General features: G+C 41.4%; 1 protein-coding gene across 10 annotated transcripts in view; it reads right to left on the minus strand.

Moving 5' to 3' along the window:
* Positions 1-17,999, minus strand: part of rimbp2b (RIMS binding protein 2b) — a 53,089-nt gene that overhangs the window by 11,789 nt on the left and 23,301 nt on the right. For 4 of the 10 annotated variants that reach the window (XR_006928304.1, XM_046871367.1, XM_046871366.1 and 1 more), the window contains exons 9-18: positions 16,043-16,194; positions 14,857-15,444; positions 14,266-14,406; positions 13,900-14,055; positions 8,196-8,864; positions 7,210-7,324; positions 6,678-6,803; positions 2,637-2,806; positions 1,651-1,819; positions 1,387-1,449 (exon numbers count right to left, since the gene is read on the minus strand). Coding sequence is in view for 9 of the 10 variants with exons in the window: in XM_046871367.1 (XP_046727323.1) it covers positions 1,387-1,449; positions 1,651-1,819; positions 2,637-2,806; positions 6,678-6,803; positions 7,210-7,324; positions 8,196-8,864; positions 13,900-14,055; positions 14,266-14,406; positions 14,857-15,444; positions 16,043-16,194 (2,349 nt within the window). In the remaining variant the exon portion in view is untranslated. The remainder of the gene's footprint in view (positions 1-1,386; positions 1,450-1,650; positions 1,820-2,636; positions 2,807-6,677; positions 6,804-7,209; positions 7,325-8,195; positions 8,865-13,899; positions 14,056-14,265; positions 14,407-14,856; positions 15,445-16,042; positions 16,195-17,999) is intronic. The other 6 variants (XM_046871370.1, XM_046871371.1, XM_046871373.1 and 3 more) reach the window with 4 other exon arrangements.

The raw sequence follows: 17,999 nt of genomic DNA on the forward strand, positions 1-17,999 counted from the left end.
TCGATTCAACTCAATATTCCGTACAATATAGTTCACTGAAAAGAGTCGACTCAGTGAACAGGACATTTTTTACAGTTCAGTTCTTTTCTTTTCTTTTGTTCTTGTCATAGTACATTTTGAAATCCATGTTTCTCTCAATGAATCACAGCTCCCCAGTACCAGCAGCATTCATGAAGCCCCAGACCATGATCCTGCCACCATGCTGTAGGTAAGACACAATTTTCTTGGTTCTCCTCACCAGGGCGTCGCCACACATGCTGGACACCATCTGAACCAAACAAGTTTATCTTAGTCTTATCAGACCACAAGACATGATTCCAGTAATTTATGCTCTTGGACAGGTTGTCTTCAGCAAACTGTTTGCAGGTTTTCATGTGAGCCAGCTTCAGAAGAGGCTTCCTTCTGAGACGACGGTCATGCAAACTGATTTGTTGCAGTTGCAAGCGGACCTTCTGCTTCTGCAACCTCTAAAGCAATGCTGCAGCACTCATGCGTCTGTTTTTTGAAGCAGTTTCCGCACCTCTGCACAGCACGAGGACTCTGAATTCCTTAGAGAGTGTTTGTTATTATGAGAGAACTGCTCTAATACAAGAGACACAAATTTGTATGGTCATTTAAAGCTGTTACACTTAGGGTGTACTCACTTTTGTTGCCAGCTATTTAGACAATATTGGGTCTATGTTGAGTTATTTTTAGAGGACAGTAAATCTGTACTGCTATACAAGCTGCACATTGCCTTGCCTTGAAGATGTTCATCTTTGGGAATAGGTGAGGTTCGCAGGAGCCAAATTTGGCGAGCAGGGTGGGTGTGGAAGAGAGATTATGTGGATTGTTCTTTGAGGAACATTATGCACAAGTTGCAGAATATTTAAAACATTTTTGGGTGGTTGAGCTCATCGAAGGCCTTCCTGATCTCTTGTCATCTTCCAGTGATGTTCTAATGCTCTAAGCGTACCACTTAAAACACCTCGATCGTTGCAGCATCGCCATATGTCATGTCAAACGTCTCTGTGGCAGAATTTCACGTTTGCTCTTTGTTCTAACTTGCTGTACATAATAAAATCGCAGATGTGGTAACGCACCATGAGTCTCGAAACCTTTGGATACCACCTGGTATATACTTGCACATACAGTTAGAGCTCAATAAGGTGTTTATCTGTAAAAAGTGCAACATAAAATAGACATGACATGCAAATTACTGACAAATAAAAGTTAGGAAAATAAAGCAAACTTTTCCAAGAATTGCTAAATAATTATTTTATGTAGTAAATAAAAATTACAAGCAATGCAGTGGAAGAACAATGTCTTTGTGGCACTTTCAAAATTGGGATTCATCTTGGACAGCAAGGAATGAACAGAAAAAAAAACCTGAAAGGGAAAACAAACCTCTCTTGGATTTCCGAAACCTGCGATTTAGCGAGCGGCCATCTTTGAAACGATCGCAGTTGACTTGAAAACAGAAAAGGAAGGAAGAGGAAAAGGAAAGCAGGATGAGAAGTGCAAGCAAGCATAGGATTGGATAACTTTTATACCAAAAAAAGGGTAAGATTCGGGGTCTGAGGATAGAAAATTAAGCAAATTAGAAAGAAGCAGGAGAGGGATATTTATTGAAGAGGAAGAGCTAATGAAGGAGAATTAAATCAAACGTACCGATTTTTTCGACTGGTGTGTTTAGGGGTAGGAAGCCCTGCTGGAGAAGCTGGTCCATCATCTCGCCGTCCTCTGTCTCAATCTCAGATATCATGTTACAGGGGATAAGACCTCTACGACCACAGACTTCCGCTCTGTAGAACCCGTCTATGTCCTTGTCTCCAAACACCTAAACCACAAGCAGATAACAGGGGACAAAAAAAGGACACTAAATGTAACACAATAGAACAGAATGCAATAAAAATAGAAAAATGAGCAAGAAAATGTTAAAAATAAACAGAACAGAAATGAATTGAATTGAAAGCAGAGATAGCTCAACTTGCTTGCATTTTAAAATGCTAGTGCATGAGCAGGTTCTAGATCTAGGGTCTGTTGAATCACAAATCAGTAAAAACATTAAAAAAAAAATCTAATATTTCATTAAAAATATTATAATTACTACAATACAGTTCTTTAAAAATCAAAGCTGATGTTCATGTAAATGTATAATTGTCCACCTGACAGTAAAATTAAATATTCATTTTTATTCAAATTAAAGCTGAAGTTAATGTAAATGGAAAATAGTCCACCTGATAGAAAAAAGAAAATTTTTATTGCAAAATATGTTTGTTAGGATGCATAAATCTTTTAAAAATGTAAAAAAAAAAAAAAAAAAATATATATATATATATATATATATATATATATATATATATATATATATATATATATATATATATATATAAAATGATGCATAGTAAATAAAAACCTAGGTCTAATTGTCTCAATATAATATAACTGAGTGTAATATGATTAGTTTCTATTAATATCATTGGCAATGTTTTGTATTGGGGGTCCCTGCCCCATGTCTCTATTGCCTAAGTGGTCCTTGACCTTAAAAACATTAAAGACCCCTGTTCTAGACAGTAACTAAAGCATGTGCCAGTCTCAAACTTTTAAAGGATCTACATCAAGCACAGACACACAGCAGAAGCCTCATGGCCCACCTTTATGATCTGCCCCTCTTTAAAGGGAAGCTCCTCTACTGCTGCGTCTGGGTTTGGGGACATGGACTGGGGGTCGTAGTCAAACAGTGCTACAAAAATCCTGGCCAGGTTGTCCATCTCCGAATCATCAAAGTAGTCTGGTGAACGCCTGGCTCGTCCTCTGTAACCGCCTAAAAAACGAGAAGTGAACAGCCACTGCTACTCTCAGAACCAGAACAGAGACTGCCGCTGAAAGGTTTTGGGAAGCGTTTTGGCAATTTGATGCACAATAAATCAGTATGATTGAGGAAAATGTAACAAAAAACCTATTAGCTATTTAAAAAAGTAATATAAAAATAGTATAAAACAAATAAACCAAAAATAAAATGCAAGTAATAAGTAATTTTACACTTTCCCCAAATGTAGTCGATCAGGGAAGAACATGTTTGGTGTCTAAAGTTTATTATTCAGTTTGGCACAAATTTGCGTACTAACTGGAACTATGAGGCGGCATTAAAAAGTTTCGAGGCTAGTTTTGTTACACACCAGCAGATAGCAGCACAAAACTGTACGCCCAGTCACAGGGAGCATAAGTCAGTGTTCTGTGTACATGGGGAGCAACTGGGGCTAATCTGACCACAGGCGTTACCACGTCTGCTATTTTATCATGGACAGCAACTTAAAACAAAAAGCAAACATTAAATTCTGTGTGAAACGGCAAATTTGCCACATTTAAACTGATTTGGCAATTTTACGGCGATGCTGCAATGAGTCGTAATCATTGTTTTTTGATTGGCAGTTGCCAGATTTTGCTCCTGCGCACATTGCCCTCTTCCCGAAAATGAAGATTCAGCTCAAAGGTAGCCATTTTGACACCATTGCGGAGAGCCAGCGCAAATCGCAGAAGGTGCTTGACATTCCACTAAATTAAGACTTCCAGGACACATTCGAGAAGCGGCTGGAACGCTGGGAGCGCTGTATTTCTGTGCAAGGGGAATATTTTTAAGTTGATAGTGTGTAAACTTTAACAAATAAAGTACTTTCTTGTAAACAGAGCTAATTTCGAAACATTTTGATACCACCTCTTATATCATATCACTTCATACTTATGGCAACAATTCCACATTGCACACAAGTTCAAATGAAAAGCATGCATAGTAACCATGCGTGGCGAAGAAACACCACAACAGATTTAAATCGTGCAGCTAAATCCATAACTATAATTTTACTATTAATCAAATATAATAGTAATTTGCACACTGGGCAGGATGGGAACAACCATCCATGAGTCCATGCAAGTTATGGAATACGATTATGTAATACGATGCTGGATATAATGTCACCTGTACTACACTATTGCTCCCTGACTTGCCTTTTAAAATTAAATCTAAGACATAGTTCTTTGTAGTGACCCTACATGAGAATCATTATTTGTTTTTTTAAAGAAAATCATGTTTGGCCCGCCTTTTTTTTCTAAAAGTTCCCTCAGGAGGGTGAAGGTTAGCATATGCTTTTTAGAATGGCCTGAAACCAGCTTCTCTTTCAGGATTTGCGTCAACAGCAATTTGGGAATGCTTCCGCCTTATCCACACTCTGAATCACGGAATCACGTGTTTAATCCGGCCAACGGAGAGATGCGACGTCACCGGCGGGGGGTAACCTCACAACCAGGAAGCTTCTGTTTGATCAGGAAGCGCTCTGTGTGTGTGTGTCAATGTGAGAGAAAATTAAGAAAAAAAGAATACAAATAGTTACAAATAGGGGGGGTAGTTACACACAGCTTGTGTGTAGTTTGCTTGGGAGAGGAGCATGCTCAGTCGGCTCTCTCCCGCTGCTGCAGCAAGGCAGCGTCAGATTTCATGGTGCTTGGAAGCGGATCTGGCAGAGGGCTTAGAGATGGGCTTGTCCCTTTCTCCCGCCTCACCTGTCGGGTCCAGTGCTCACTTTCTGGGTTCGGAAGCATGCCGTTCGGTGGTTTCTTCCCCCACTAGAAGTTATGGGACAATGCCCCAGATTGAAAAGTCACTAGCTGTTATCTGGCCCTGGCTCTGCCCACCAAGCCCTTGCAATCGACTTTGGCTTTTGTGGCCAAGGCTTACGCAGCAGCGGGTCAGGCTGCCGGTTGCCTCCACATAATGGCTGTGTTGCGGGCATACCAGGCTTCAGAGAACAAGGACCTCCAGCGGGTGTCTTCCTCTACCTCATACCGGATGGTGGAGACCCGCCGCCTCTCAGGAGGCCCCAACTGCTGCAGGGCATTGCTCCAGCTGCTCTGGGCGATCCAGAGACCAGTTTTGAGAGACTGGTTACCCTATAGAGACTACCTGACAGCCTGGAAAAGCCAAGTAGTGTCCTACTCTGGTGGGACCCAAGCAGGCTCTGGTTCTGGAACAAGAAGTACTCACTCTCTTAAGGAAGGAGGCCATCAAGGTGGTCCCTCCTTTAGACAGAGAGGCCGGGTTCTACAGCCGGTACTTTGTGGTTAACAAGAAGAATGGGGGGGTTGCGTCCTATTCTAGATCTACACTTCTTGAACCGCTCGCTAATGAGGCACAGGTTCGGGAAGCTCACCCTCAAGCAGGTCGTGTCTCAAATCAGGTCCAAGGACTGGTTTGTAATGATCGATCTTAAGGACTTCCACATATCCATCCTTCCGGCTCACAGGAGGTTCTTGAGCTTTCATTTTTGGGGCAAAGCTTACCAATATCAGGTGCTTCTGTTCGGTCTTGTACTCTCACCCTGCACCTTCACAAACTAAATGCCAAGAAGATTGTGCTTTTTCCAGTACAGAGAACCCCCTTGTAAGGCCTAGTATGGGATTCGACCGTCATGCGGGCACAACTGTCTGGAAGCACCCGGAGGCAGATGCCCGGGCTGCAACCCAGAGTGCCTGAGTGGGACTTGGCCATTGTGCTGGAGGCTGCAGATGGCCCTTAGGTGTTTGCAATGCTGCGGGCTAGTCCACCCCACTAACCTTCATCAGGTTCTATAACCTTGACCTTAGAGCCACTCCTGGCTCCTCTGTCCTGCACTCTAGCTGTGCCAATTTACACTAGACAGAGACTGGTCAGTGTGGCATGATTGGACACTTGTTCCCAAAGGGTTGTTGATGAAGGGTTACATATGTAACCCTAGTTCTCTGAAAGAACAAGACGCTGAGTCTCCAAGCAACTCTCCCTGCATCCCTGCGGCGCTTTCTTCTCCTATCAGAAGCTAGCGTCGGCTCCACCGCATGCACGTTTTATAGCTTTCTGGTCGTGACGTCACCCTGTCAGTGACATTGTGTCTCTTCGTTGTCCAAATTACATACATGATTCAGAGCGTGGACAATGCGAAAGCGTTCCCAAAGCGTCTTGTTCCTTCATGGAACTAGGATTACATACAAATCCCAGAGACAATCTATTGAAGCAGAGGAAATCGCTATCTACCTGGCCAGTGTCATTGTGACTGACAAGGGAGAGAGAGTATGACATCCTTCCTGCCCAGACATCATGGACATTTAAATCCTAGTCATGGAAGATCAGGATTTAAATGCTAAGGAGACTTGTTCTAAAAACACTGGATGCAAGGCAAGAATACACCCTGAATGAAGCGTCAATCCATTACAGGACCACTTGCAAACCCCAACCCAGACAGCTGCTCTGAAAAATATTTACTGAACCCTATTAAAAAATATTTTTAAGAGTGAAGAAACACATATGTTGCCTGAGGCTGTTCATGCAGAATAGAATTCAAGTGTAGAAAATCCAAGCCACTGTTAGAAAAGTGATAGTGATGGAGGGAGAGAAGGATTCAGAAATAAAATTGTTGTTTTGGGCTTAAGGGGCATACAGTAAAGTTGAGGACAGTCAGCACACTGTTCCCACCGTCAGAGTTTAACAACAACAAAAATAAAAGGGGGAACAAAATGTTTGGAGAGACGACGTAAGGCCACAAATTCTAAGCTGTCAGCTCTTCGAGCATGGGTTCCCCTCCACTATTTATTAAGGAACTCATGAAACGTAAAGCAACTTCAATCTTTCAGCTGATCTAATTTGTGTCTATCTTTGCCACTGCACGTACCATATGGTTCCTCTGAGCGTAGTGGTGGGCATTTCCTGTAGCGCACTACACTGCCATAGTAAACGTCATCCTTGACAGGTGAGTGGTTCCCCTCACTCCCTTCACTGATATTCTCCATTGTGATCTCTAAGGAAACACCAATCAAAGCGTTACGGCCACGGTTTCTCTTCTTACAAACCGGTCTGATCATGAAGGAGCATGGAGTGGAGATGTTAGTGAGATCGGTTTGCCTCGCACATGAGCGCTGGGATTTAGCATTATGAGCGGCGAGAAGTAAACCGATCCCACATCTGCCATCAAGTGCTACATATGAGTAAAACAGCCAGGTTCCAACTGATTAACATATGAGCAGATGGTGCAGTCAAACAGGATACACAGTAAATCAGTAAATCAAGCAGTGCTGTTCATAAGAGTCCATGTCAGCAATGACATGCTGGTAAACACATAACGAGGAAAAAGGTGCCACAACAAAATGGATATCTTAAAGAGAAAGAGGCAGAGATTATCCCACACAGGATGTGACCTCACTAACCAATGGAAGGAACCATCATGGGCCTTCGTTGAGGGGGTGGACATCCATGACTCATCCGATGGCTGGACTGCTCCAGTCGATCTGCACGGCCCATGGAGGAAGAGTTCCCTAAAGTCTTCAAATGTAGACAATAAAGCATTCAGCTTGTGAAGAAGCAAACCTTGTGCTCATTACTAATCCCATATAAATATATATAAGGACTCATGCTTTTGCAAACAATATTTTATCTCTATATTTACAACTAGTGATTTAAAAAACCAAGGAGGATGAACTCGTCAAAAAACATTGAACAGAAACATTCAAAACAAACCCTCAAGGACGACATGAATAGGGTTTCAACTCAGATGTTTAGCTAAAGACCATTTAGGTTTTTGTTCAGTAATTTGTCTTTGGCTTTGTGGAAAAAAAATAGCTCAGAAACATCATACTGTTGATTTCTTACCATTAAGGAGTAAGAAATCTACTGATCCATCATTAATATGTTGCTGCCTTCCAAATCGGATCCTGAAGAAGCATTTGTGTATGCGCTGTGTGTTACATGAACATCTTCATGCTGGCTGTCACTGTAATATGAGCGGCTGCTCACAATCCATAGGAACAAGAAACACTCAGAAATGGCCTTTAGGTAATTGCGAATAAAAAAAACCTACACGTTCATAAAAAATTAAAATAAAAAACACACTTCACATTCTATTAAGGAATTCCACATGATACCAAAAAAAGCAACAAACAAACAAAAACAGCTGAACCAACCAATAAATGATCATGACGCAAATTTTCGGAAACCTCTGAACATCTGGAAAAAAAAGAATGAAAAGAAAAATACAAGGAAATGGACCCATTAAATGAGAAGGAAGAGCAGGAATGGTTTTACTGCTTGACAATGAAGGGGCAAAGCAGTTGGTGAATGATGCGGATTGAAGGAGATGGACACTGGAAGAGGAAGAGGAAGAGGAATGGGGTGGGGTGGGGTTGTAGACACACACCAGTGGTTCATCCACAGCTCTGTTGAGTCTGGCCACAGAGTGAGCCCTAATGTCCCTGCTATAGCTTCTTCCAACCTCGCTCAGTCTGCTCTCGCTCCGGAACCTGTGCCGAGGCCGATGGAGATGGTGAAGATGGTGATAGATATGTGGACGGTAGTAGTGGTGGTATGACTCCCTTAAGTCACCGGCTGCGTCCAGTAGGTCCTCCTCCATGCCACACTGGCGCGTAAGAGTCCTCTTCCTGCCTGTCGCCAGTGCACGGCGCTCTGCGGGGCCCTCACTGTGGATGCTACTGCTGCAATGCCAGTTCCAGCCACTGCGGGGGGCCAGTAAGCTCTCATCCTCGCTCCCACAGTCCAGGCCACTGTCTGGGCTTTTTGTGTTCTGCCGGCTGCCCCATGTTAAGGTTCTGTCTTCTGCTGAAAAGCATCGGCGCCGCTGGAACTGCTTCAGAATGTTGGTGTTTACAGAAAGCCGTTCAGACTCTCTTGCTTTTTCCTCCTTCCGCGTTTTCTGCTCCGCCCCGGCTTCCTGCTCTTCCTCGGCCACCTCAGGTATGCTGTGGAGGCGCTTGGGGGAGCGAATCGAGCGCTGGCGCACCACCTCTCGTTGCAGGTCCCAGTTACAGCTATCCTGCTCCTCCATCAGGTCCTGGCGTCTGTAGTACGCCTTTAATAAAGCACCATCCGATAAGGCAAAATCCACCGGTTAAATGTATTACAATTAGAAATTGCAATTGATTTTTTGTTTCGCAGTTTGGAGTTTAGTTTGAAGTTGTTAGGACAGCCAGAGAAGACACAACCGTGCGCGAAAATAAAAACCAAGATTGGAGAAAAAAGGAAAAGACAAAATAAAGACAGGATTAGTTCCAAGAGGCTGTGGCTGAAGTATAAAGCATGCAGTCTCATTCTGCGACGGGCGTGCCATGCTGCGGACGGGAATCTGTGGAAGGAACCAGTCAGGAAAACACGGACCATACCAAAAATGGGTTTGAAGAAGGAGCGCGTGATGCACGACCTACTCAATATGAGGGCAATAACCTAACAGGAAAATCCTTGAAGGATCATTTCACACACATACTTTAATGAATGAGCTGGCAAATGATATATAAAATCGAATGAAACAAAAGGTCTTAACAAAAAAAAGCAAGAGTAACATAACAAAAAGAAAACCTGTATGTCAAGGATATTATGGGAACAGAAACCATTATAGTGATGATCTCAATCAAAATTCACCAGTTTCTTCTGTCTGTTTCAGTGTATCACTTCAAACCTACTTCCATCTTCAAATTTAGGTTTAAATTCATGAAATGTTTCCAAAAAAAGTATAATATTTCTGTCACATGGAACTTCTTGTGGTACCATTGAGTCCCCTCATGCTCAAGTACTAACTAGTAGAACTCCCAACCCTAACATGCTAACATAAAACATAAGTTTCTGACCTAAAAGTGACCTAAAACAATTTTTTTTATGAATAGCAGAGGATTTAGAGACCATTTTGCGTCAAGTTCTTGTCATCTTATCTTGTTTTTACCAGTTTTCTAATAAAGAATGGTCACAGTCACCAAACATGAATAGAATACTAGAAAGAAATTACAATATGGCAGCTGGTTACTTGTCACATGTACATTACAGCATAGCAAAATTCTTTCTTTGCATATCCCAGCAATGTTTGGAAGCTGGGGTCAGAGCACTGGTCATTTATAATACAGTATCCCTGGAGCACAGAGGGTTATAGGCTTTTTTTAAGGGCCCAAGAGTGGCAGCTTGTTGATACTTGGGCCTAACCTTTAGATCAACACCCTTGAGCCTTAACCACAGAGTTACCAATTCCTCAGTCTACAACGGTGCACTGTTAATGGCAGCCTATGTATCTCAATGAAAGTAGGAGTGTCTGATTTTTACCATTCTGGAAAAAACAGGATTGAGGTTTCCATGATAGAAAAAAAAAGGGACCAGCTTCATGTCGCTCGTTAGAGCTCACAGTGTAGCTGCATTTGGATTTAAATTCTATTGTAGAATAAGTGGGATGGTTTCTTATTGTACTATTAGTTTCAATATAGTAACTTTAGTACAATCTGCCTAATTTATGCAAATTATAGAGCAATGTTTTCTATTAAGTAATTAATGTATTTCTCTTTAAATATTATAAAATCATAAATTGGATTAGAGAAAGGGCTTCCAGATAGTCAAGGAGATGTTCTAAAGGTCATGTTGATGGAACTCCAAAGGGTTTGAATGCAATTGAGAAAATCTGCCAGAAGGACAACCACTTCTGCAAAATTACGCCAGAATGGACAATTAAAGTCATTCAGGAGGTCAAATAGAGAAAATAAATGAATAGTATGACAGAGAGAGATCCTTGAGGAACACCTGCTAAAAACCTCAGACAGGACAAAAGTTTCTGCGATGACACACAGCCAAGAAAATGGAGGACTGGCATTGGGACATGTTGTAAATGTCTAGCCAGTGCTCGGGGCAACGCATTCTATCAAACCTGACCGAGGCTGATAAGAATCCAGCTTGCAGCATTATAACCAAACAGACTTAAAAACAGATTTAAGGTTGATATTGCTTTTGATTTGAATGCTTTCAGTTATACTTTTTACTACAGCGTGCTCCTTTTTGGTCCACAGCCACTGTTATTGAACCAATCCCTATATGTAATGAGGCTTAAATTAGATTTTATTTTTACATATTCACTGTTATGTCATGACCGGTTACACCTTAAAGAGGACAAATCCACTGATATCCTACGAATGAGTTCCTTAAATAAGACCAGCGGTCATCTCAGGCATGCCTCGACTTGTTTCTCATTTGAAGATGGAAGTTGTGCACACTGACTGCAGTGGCCATGATAAAGAAATATATACTGGTGCTCTAAAAATATGACACTTCACTGATTTATCTATGGTAATACGCCCCTATTCATTTTTTTCCCCCGAACCAGAATACAGTAATGATATACATACGATTAGATTGAACTTTTCTCAAGCACACACCCTTTCAGAAATTCAACAAAATGATATGATGGCAAAATAAAGATGATAAAATATGACAAAAGAGATAAAAAAAAAAACCCCACCAATTCTTTTTCGGTCTCGATATTTACAGTGTTGAAGAACCGTTTTGGCAACTGAAGCTGAAATGTCAGGGTTTCGCGTGGCGTGTTCAGCATGCCGAAAGGAGACGTGTATTAACAAGATTAATTTCCTGACACTGAGTGAAGCAAAAGGGAAAAGAAGTTGATGCGTGAGACAAAACGGAACCAAAAGTGAATATTCATTTCATTTAAATGAGAGCTGCTCACTTAAATGAGATTCCCAAACAGCCTCATCACAGCTTAAGCAACTTGTTTTGCAATATCAAACCGACCATTAGAACTTCTACAGTTTACATACATTTAAACTAGGGGTGTAACAATATCTCAGGATGAAAGTATATCATCATTAAATCTGTGTTTATTATATACAGAGATGAAGATTTAAAGAAATTAAATGCAATTTAAAAAAATAGGAGTCGAATCCAAAATTCCAAGTTACACTATATGGACAATAGTTTATGGACACCTGACTGTAATTGTTGTTACTTTTAGTATGTGCTTCTTAAACAACCCATTTTGTATTTAGTTTCCATTTCCTGTTATAGGAACATCCACTCTTCTGGGAAGATGTTCCACTAGATTTTATGGAAATTTGTGCTCATTTAACCATAAGGGTGTTAGTAAAATCAGGTACTGATGTAAGTGAGGTGAGGAGGCCTGGGGTGCCATCAGCATTCCAAATCATCCCAAAGGTGTTTAGTAGGGTTTAAAACACTACGCGCACAGGAACATTGTCATGCTGGAACAGGTTTAAGTCAAGTGAAGGAAAACTAACATTCTACAACATCTAAAGACATTCAAACTTTGTGCTAACAGTTTGGGGAAGAACCAAATATCGCTGGAAAAGTCACAATACCTTTGTCCATATAGTGTATATACATTCAGTGTCTTTCCTTACATATTTATTCAATACTTAAATAAACAAAAAATCATCTTATATTAAAATAGGAAGAAAGAGATGTGAACAGGTTACAAAATAAAAACATAACGCTTGTAAATCTATAAGTATTTACCCCCTTGCTGTGAAATAGTGCTCACTAGATAAACTGTTTTATAAAAAAGACATGGCATAGGAACCTTTATGAGGCTGGTCCCAGCACACTAGATACATTTGGCATTATATATTATATAATTGTATACCATTTCACCCCTAATTTAAATATAAACTTTGTTACAGATATCTCATAGTACACTGTACTACTTGGCATATTCAAAGCAGATTTCACAAATATGAATGTCTTAGATAAGAAAAGTCTTTAAAAAAAGGCATGACACGTATGTATGCGTGAAATCCGAGTCTAAAAAATGCCTACAAGCGTGCGTTAATGCATGCGTCGTGTGCGCGTACAGTCTCGTGGAAAAGCAGCAGTTCCCAATCCCCAGTCAGGCAGAACTTATAAGGTGCACGTCACCTACACTGACACACCTTACACATACGTGTGTATATGTTCTCCCAGACTGCTATGGAGAATTGCTGAAGCCATTTAGCTGTTTCGTAAAAAAAAATAAAGCTTTGTATGAAACATGACTGCATGATGTTAAAGAGAGAGCTGGACCAAAATGAAATCGACAGGTCGGTTTATGGAGGCAGGACACTGGACACTGGACAGGTTTAAACTTTTTAGTATCTATGAAAATCTTAATATTAATAATCACACAATGGTATCACTATGCCCACATTTGAAATACTAAATTGCTAAGATATGTATGTAATATTATATAATAAATAATTACACGTTTTTTTTTCTTGTTATTTTATATTTTTATATTTATATTTTATATTCATATTAACCAGATGAATAAATCTGTAGGAGTCAGATTTTTTGCCTGGGTGTAAATCATGAAAAGTCTCAGCTGCATTTAAGGTTAGTGGAATAATGGGAGGATTTCATTTTTGGCCCAACACTCCCCTCAATCCGGGGCAGCTCAAAGCCACTGGAGCCCTACAGAGCCTTATGTGTAACCCTCTCACTACAGCACTCTAATATATCTCAATAGTAAACCTTCCAAAGTCATGACTACTTCAGACAGACTTCTACCTCACTGTCAGGATGAATCTTATCTTATAAATAGCAAGATTTGTAGTCCCAGAAGTCACTGGTGACTCGGTTTAGATTTTTTTCCCCCAATATTTGTGTGCAAAATATTTTTTTTTTAATACGAAATGTAATAATGTAGTATGGAAATGACCCCTATTTCGTTTTTTGTTCATTTTGATTGTAATCTTGTTATCTTGCCATCAGGAGGATCCCTAAACACATCATCCCATGAAAAAAAACAATCAATACGGTCATAACATTGCCTGAATGCAGTGAACAGTAATTTAGTGCAAAGCCACCGAGTCGCAGTAAAGAGCAGAGTGTTTATGTCCTCATTAATCTCCATTAAGACTTGAGCCTTTACTCGAACCAAAAATCTTCGAAACCTCAAAGTCTCATTCCAATCCCTTTAATCTGTGCAGTCCCTCCCTTTAATCTGTGCAGACCTTGTGTTAAACCGTGCCTGTGTAACTTCGATCCCTGGGTTGCACTGGATAATAACTTCCTCCTATCCTCTAAAAGCTTCCTACACACCACGGCATGCTCGAGTGTGTGCTCCGTACCTTCAGTGCGTTGTGTGAGCTGATGCTCCGCCGGCGGCCTTCCTCCAGCTGCATATCACAGTACAGATCCTCCTCGTCCTCCTCCATGATGTCGGACAGATCGGAACCTCGGCTGCTCTCCGTGCAGTACTCCTCGCTGTGGGAGTACTGTGGGTGCTGGGGAGGGAGAGAGAGAAGGAGATTCTGATGCCTAATCAGTTCTCTCTTTAATTATACAAGCTCTTGTATGACAGACCCTCCACATGCTTATTTATAATGCTAGATTAACAATCCAAATTAGCAGGTCTGTGAGGCTTTGTTGAAAATGTGGATGTGGTTAAGGTGGTCATATTCTGTCAAATGTCTATCTGATGTCCTATGTCTTACATGTCTGCTCAGTTCTGAGCCCCTGAGAAAGTCGTCCACTGAGGCTCCTCTACGCCTGGTGTGGGTCAAGTCGTAAACATCGTCCTCCTCGTCTGAGTGAGGAGTATTATTCCTTTCACTGAAGATGTTCCTTCTTTCCGGCTAAAACACACGCACACGCACACACACACACACACACACACACACACACACACACACACACACACACACACACACCGTAATCAAACATTTCCCCTTGTAAATCAAAATGCTATGATGCACTGTGATGTTTTGATTAAAGCCAGAAAAAGTCTTCTGCTTCAAGACCAAGTTCAGTAAAAGTAAAAGTTTAGTCGTGACCTGATTTTTAGAGTCTGATATCACCAGGAAATAAAAACCAGTACAATTTTACACACTGTTTATACACAGAATTGATCATTGTGTCCCCTATGGCAGGGAAGTTGTGTAAAGCTGAGTAAAGATCCTGCTTTACGACTCGTTTAATGATTTTTGAATTCGTTTCAACTTTTTTCTTCCTTTATGTCATACCTTAAATGTATATACAGTATCACATTCCTCTAAAAGTAAGGTGTCATGTCATGAAGCGTTCACCTTGTGGTTGGCGCCATGTCTCTGGGCCGCCTGCCTTGCCATGGCGCGAGCCAAAGTGTTGGAGATGGGTGTTCCCTGAGGCTGGGGCAGGATCCTCTGGGTCACATGTGGTGGTGGTGCTGGCGGCTCCAGGCCATGAACCTCAGGGGTTTGGGGTGGCAGGGGCGATGGGGCTCGTTGGTGAGGCTCCCAGGGCTGGCACTGCCTCCTGCCTGCCTCCGGCTCTTTGGCGTGGGCATCTCGGGCACTTGGGAGGAGTTTGGGTTTGGGGAAAGGCTGACCTGAAGGTGAAGGGTGTATTTGGGGTTGAGGGTGAGGAGGAGGTAGCGGCTGTGTGTGTGGGGTTGGTGTTGGTTGTAGTTGTGGTTGTGGATGAGGGAAGCTTTGTGGGTAGTTTGGGGGAAAGGGAGGCGGCGGAGGGTGTGGTGGAGGCGGCAGTAGGCTGTGAGGGATAGAGGCAGCGTTGGAGTCTTGCGACTCGCCTTGAGCTGAAATGGTGCGTACGACAACCTCACGTGCTTCCAGGCCCTGGATACGATTCAGCTCAACTGTCACGTATTCCGCTGTGGGGAACATCACCTCTGCGATCTGTCGACACACAAAACACACACTGATGTACTTTTATTCAGAATTTATAAGGTATTTATTCATTCTCTTTACAATTGTGACTCATTGCCGTCATTTTTCCATAAATAGAGGAGAACATCCATCTCCAAGCCGAAAGATAGTTTAGTTTATCCATCTCCATACCACCCTGTCCTCTACATCTGCCTTTTTTTTCTTTCAAACCAACCATCTGCATGTCCTCCCTTACCACAACCATAAACCTCCTCCTTGGCCTTCCTTATTTCCTCCTGGCTGTACACATGATCAAACCATCTTGATCAATCCTATCTCATCTTGTCTCCAAAACATCCTACCTGTACAGTCCCTCTAATAAACACATTTCTAATCAATGCCCCTGTGTCTACTTTGCACAGCTGACCCCTGGGATTTACAGGTACAGGAACCAAACTGTACATAAATATGCATGCAGATGCTTGTGCTACGCTACCTATCACTCAGCAGATGGCGACAAAGAGCATCAACCTACAAGATGCTCAACCAACATAAATGCAGAAAATAGCACAAATGACTGATATCAGATCAAAACTTGGACTGGTTCTGATCCCACGCGTGTACTAACCTTTTGACCTTTTGTGCAGACCATGTAGCCCATGACGTTGGCACCGTTGGAGGTGCCGCTTGGTGTGAGGGGAGGAGGTTTCCAGCGCACTTGCAGCATCCCTGGAGATGACCCACAATGCACCTGGACGTCTTGCGGGGGTAAAGGCGGACCTTCAAGAGAGCACACAGAGAGAGAAGACACTCTGATTGGCTGTGCTGTACCTCAGTTATAAAAGTGGCTGCCATTCAGAACCACAAACAGAAAAATGCACCACAACGGAGATGTCTGTTTATATAGATATATATGTTTTTATTTGATAGTCATCATGTATACCTCTGGTTTTGTCTGACAGTGAGGCAAACAGTCTAAAAGATTTGTTTGGAATAATTGTGTGAAAAGAATCATGGAAAATAAGATGGAACTGTAATCATGGTTTTGAATCTCAGTCATGTCAAAAAACAAGGTTGAAAATAGTGTTATAAAACCCATGAACAATGCAACCAACACAGAATTCCCATTCTTAATTTCCACCACATTTTCCATAACAGCTAGTACTTGAAAAGAAAGTCACCTCAGAAGGACTTAAATTGATTAAATGTATGAACACTAAATTGCCACAAAGTTTGTAAAAGAACACAAAAAACATAGCTAGCATAAAAGCTTTTAAATAGTAGCTCAGTGGTTGAGGTGTTGGACTTTTGATCAGAAGAGTGTGAGTTCAGATCCCAGCACCACAAATCTGCCATTGCTATGCCCTTGAGCAAGACCTTCGATCCTCAAATGCTCAGTTGTATAAATAGGCTAATTGTAAATTGCTCTGAATAAGATTATCTACCAAATGATAAAAACATTTGCAAATGATTCAATTCTTTAGTTTGACTATTTTTAGTCTGGAAGTGGAAGCTCAGTGGTAAAGGTGTAGGACATCTGCTCAGAAGATTGTAAGTTTAAATCCCCAGCACCACCAAACTGCAACTGCTGTGCCCTTAAACAAGAGCTTTAACCATCAACTAATCATTTGTATAAATACGATAATTGTAAGTTCCCCTGGATAAGGTTGTCTTTCAAATGCCATACATGTTAAACTAGCACATCTAGCATGAACACTAGCACAGCTAGCAAAACAGTTAGCAATACTGCCCATACATGGTATGCAAATTGGTTCATCATCAATAAAATTTACCGTACTTTCAGACAATTTGCTCAGTAACATACCATAAATCTGTTTTAATTTGACTTTATTTCCAGCACCACTAAATAAAAATACAGCCATATTATTTAGCATGGGTTCTTTCTGTTTTCCCTCTACAGGAACACATCCATGTGAGTATTCACAGTATATACAGTACAGTACACAGGGTTATATAGTAGTCTTAGCTTGCTATGTGTACACTTTTCTGGCCAAAGGTTTCTGGCCAAAGTCCTTTCGTGCAACTTTTAAGCAGTGTACAACAACACATTTTCCACAGCATATTATAATAACTGGATCTTAAAGTCACATGGCGTGTTTAGATGTTTTGCTCTCACAAATACGGGGAAAAAAAGTGTACACTACACATTGTACATCAGTCAGTCAATGACATTTGTCATTTTATCGTTGGCAGAAGGTGGTTCGATGGCATGATGTCTCCAGACACTTCATATAAAGCTAACCCAATCAACGTAGAGCTTACTGTGTGATGAAAACACCTCCCAAAAAACACTTGTATAAATCTAACACTCTATATATATGGGAAAACAGAAGTGAGTCGAAAATCAAAGACTCTATTAGACCCAAATTATTCGCTTTGTGCAGTGTTTTGTCTGTCTTTAAATATAACAAAGCATACAAACGTCTCCTTTTTGTCCTGTGGGATGACTGTGCTTGTGCGCGAGTGTATAAACGTGCAAGTGTGTGTTACAGCTGAAATCTGGGCCAGAATGTGAATACAGACTCTGTGTATGTGTGCTGCTTGCGTCAGCGCTCTGCCCGTGC

This window comes from Silurus meridionalis, chromosome 17 (assembly GCF_014805685.1).
Source record: "Silurus meridionalis isolate SWU-2019-XX chromosome 17, ASM1480568v1, whole genome shotgun sequence".
NCBI lineage: Eukaryota > Metazoa > Chordata > Actinopteri > Siluriformes > Siluridae > Silurus > Silurus meridionalis.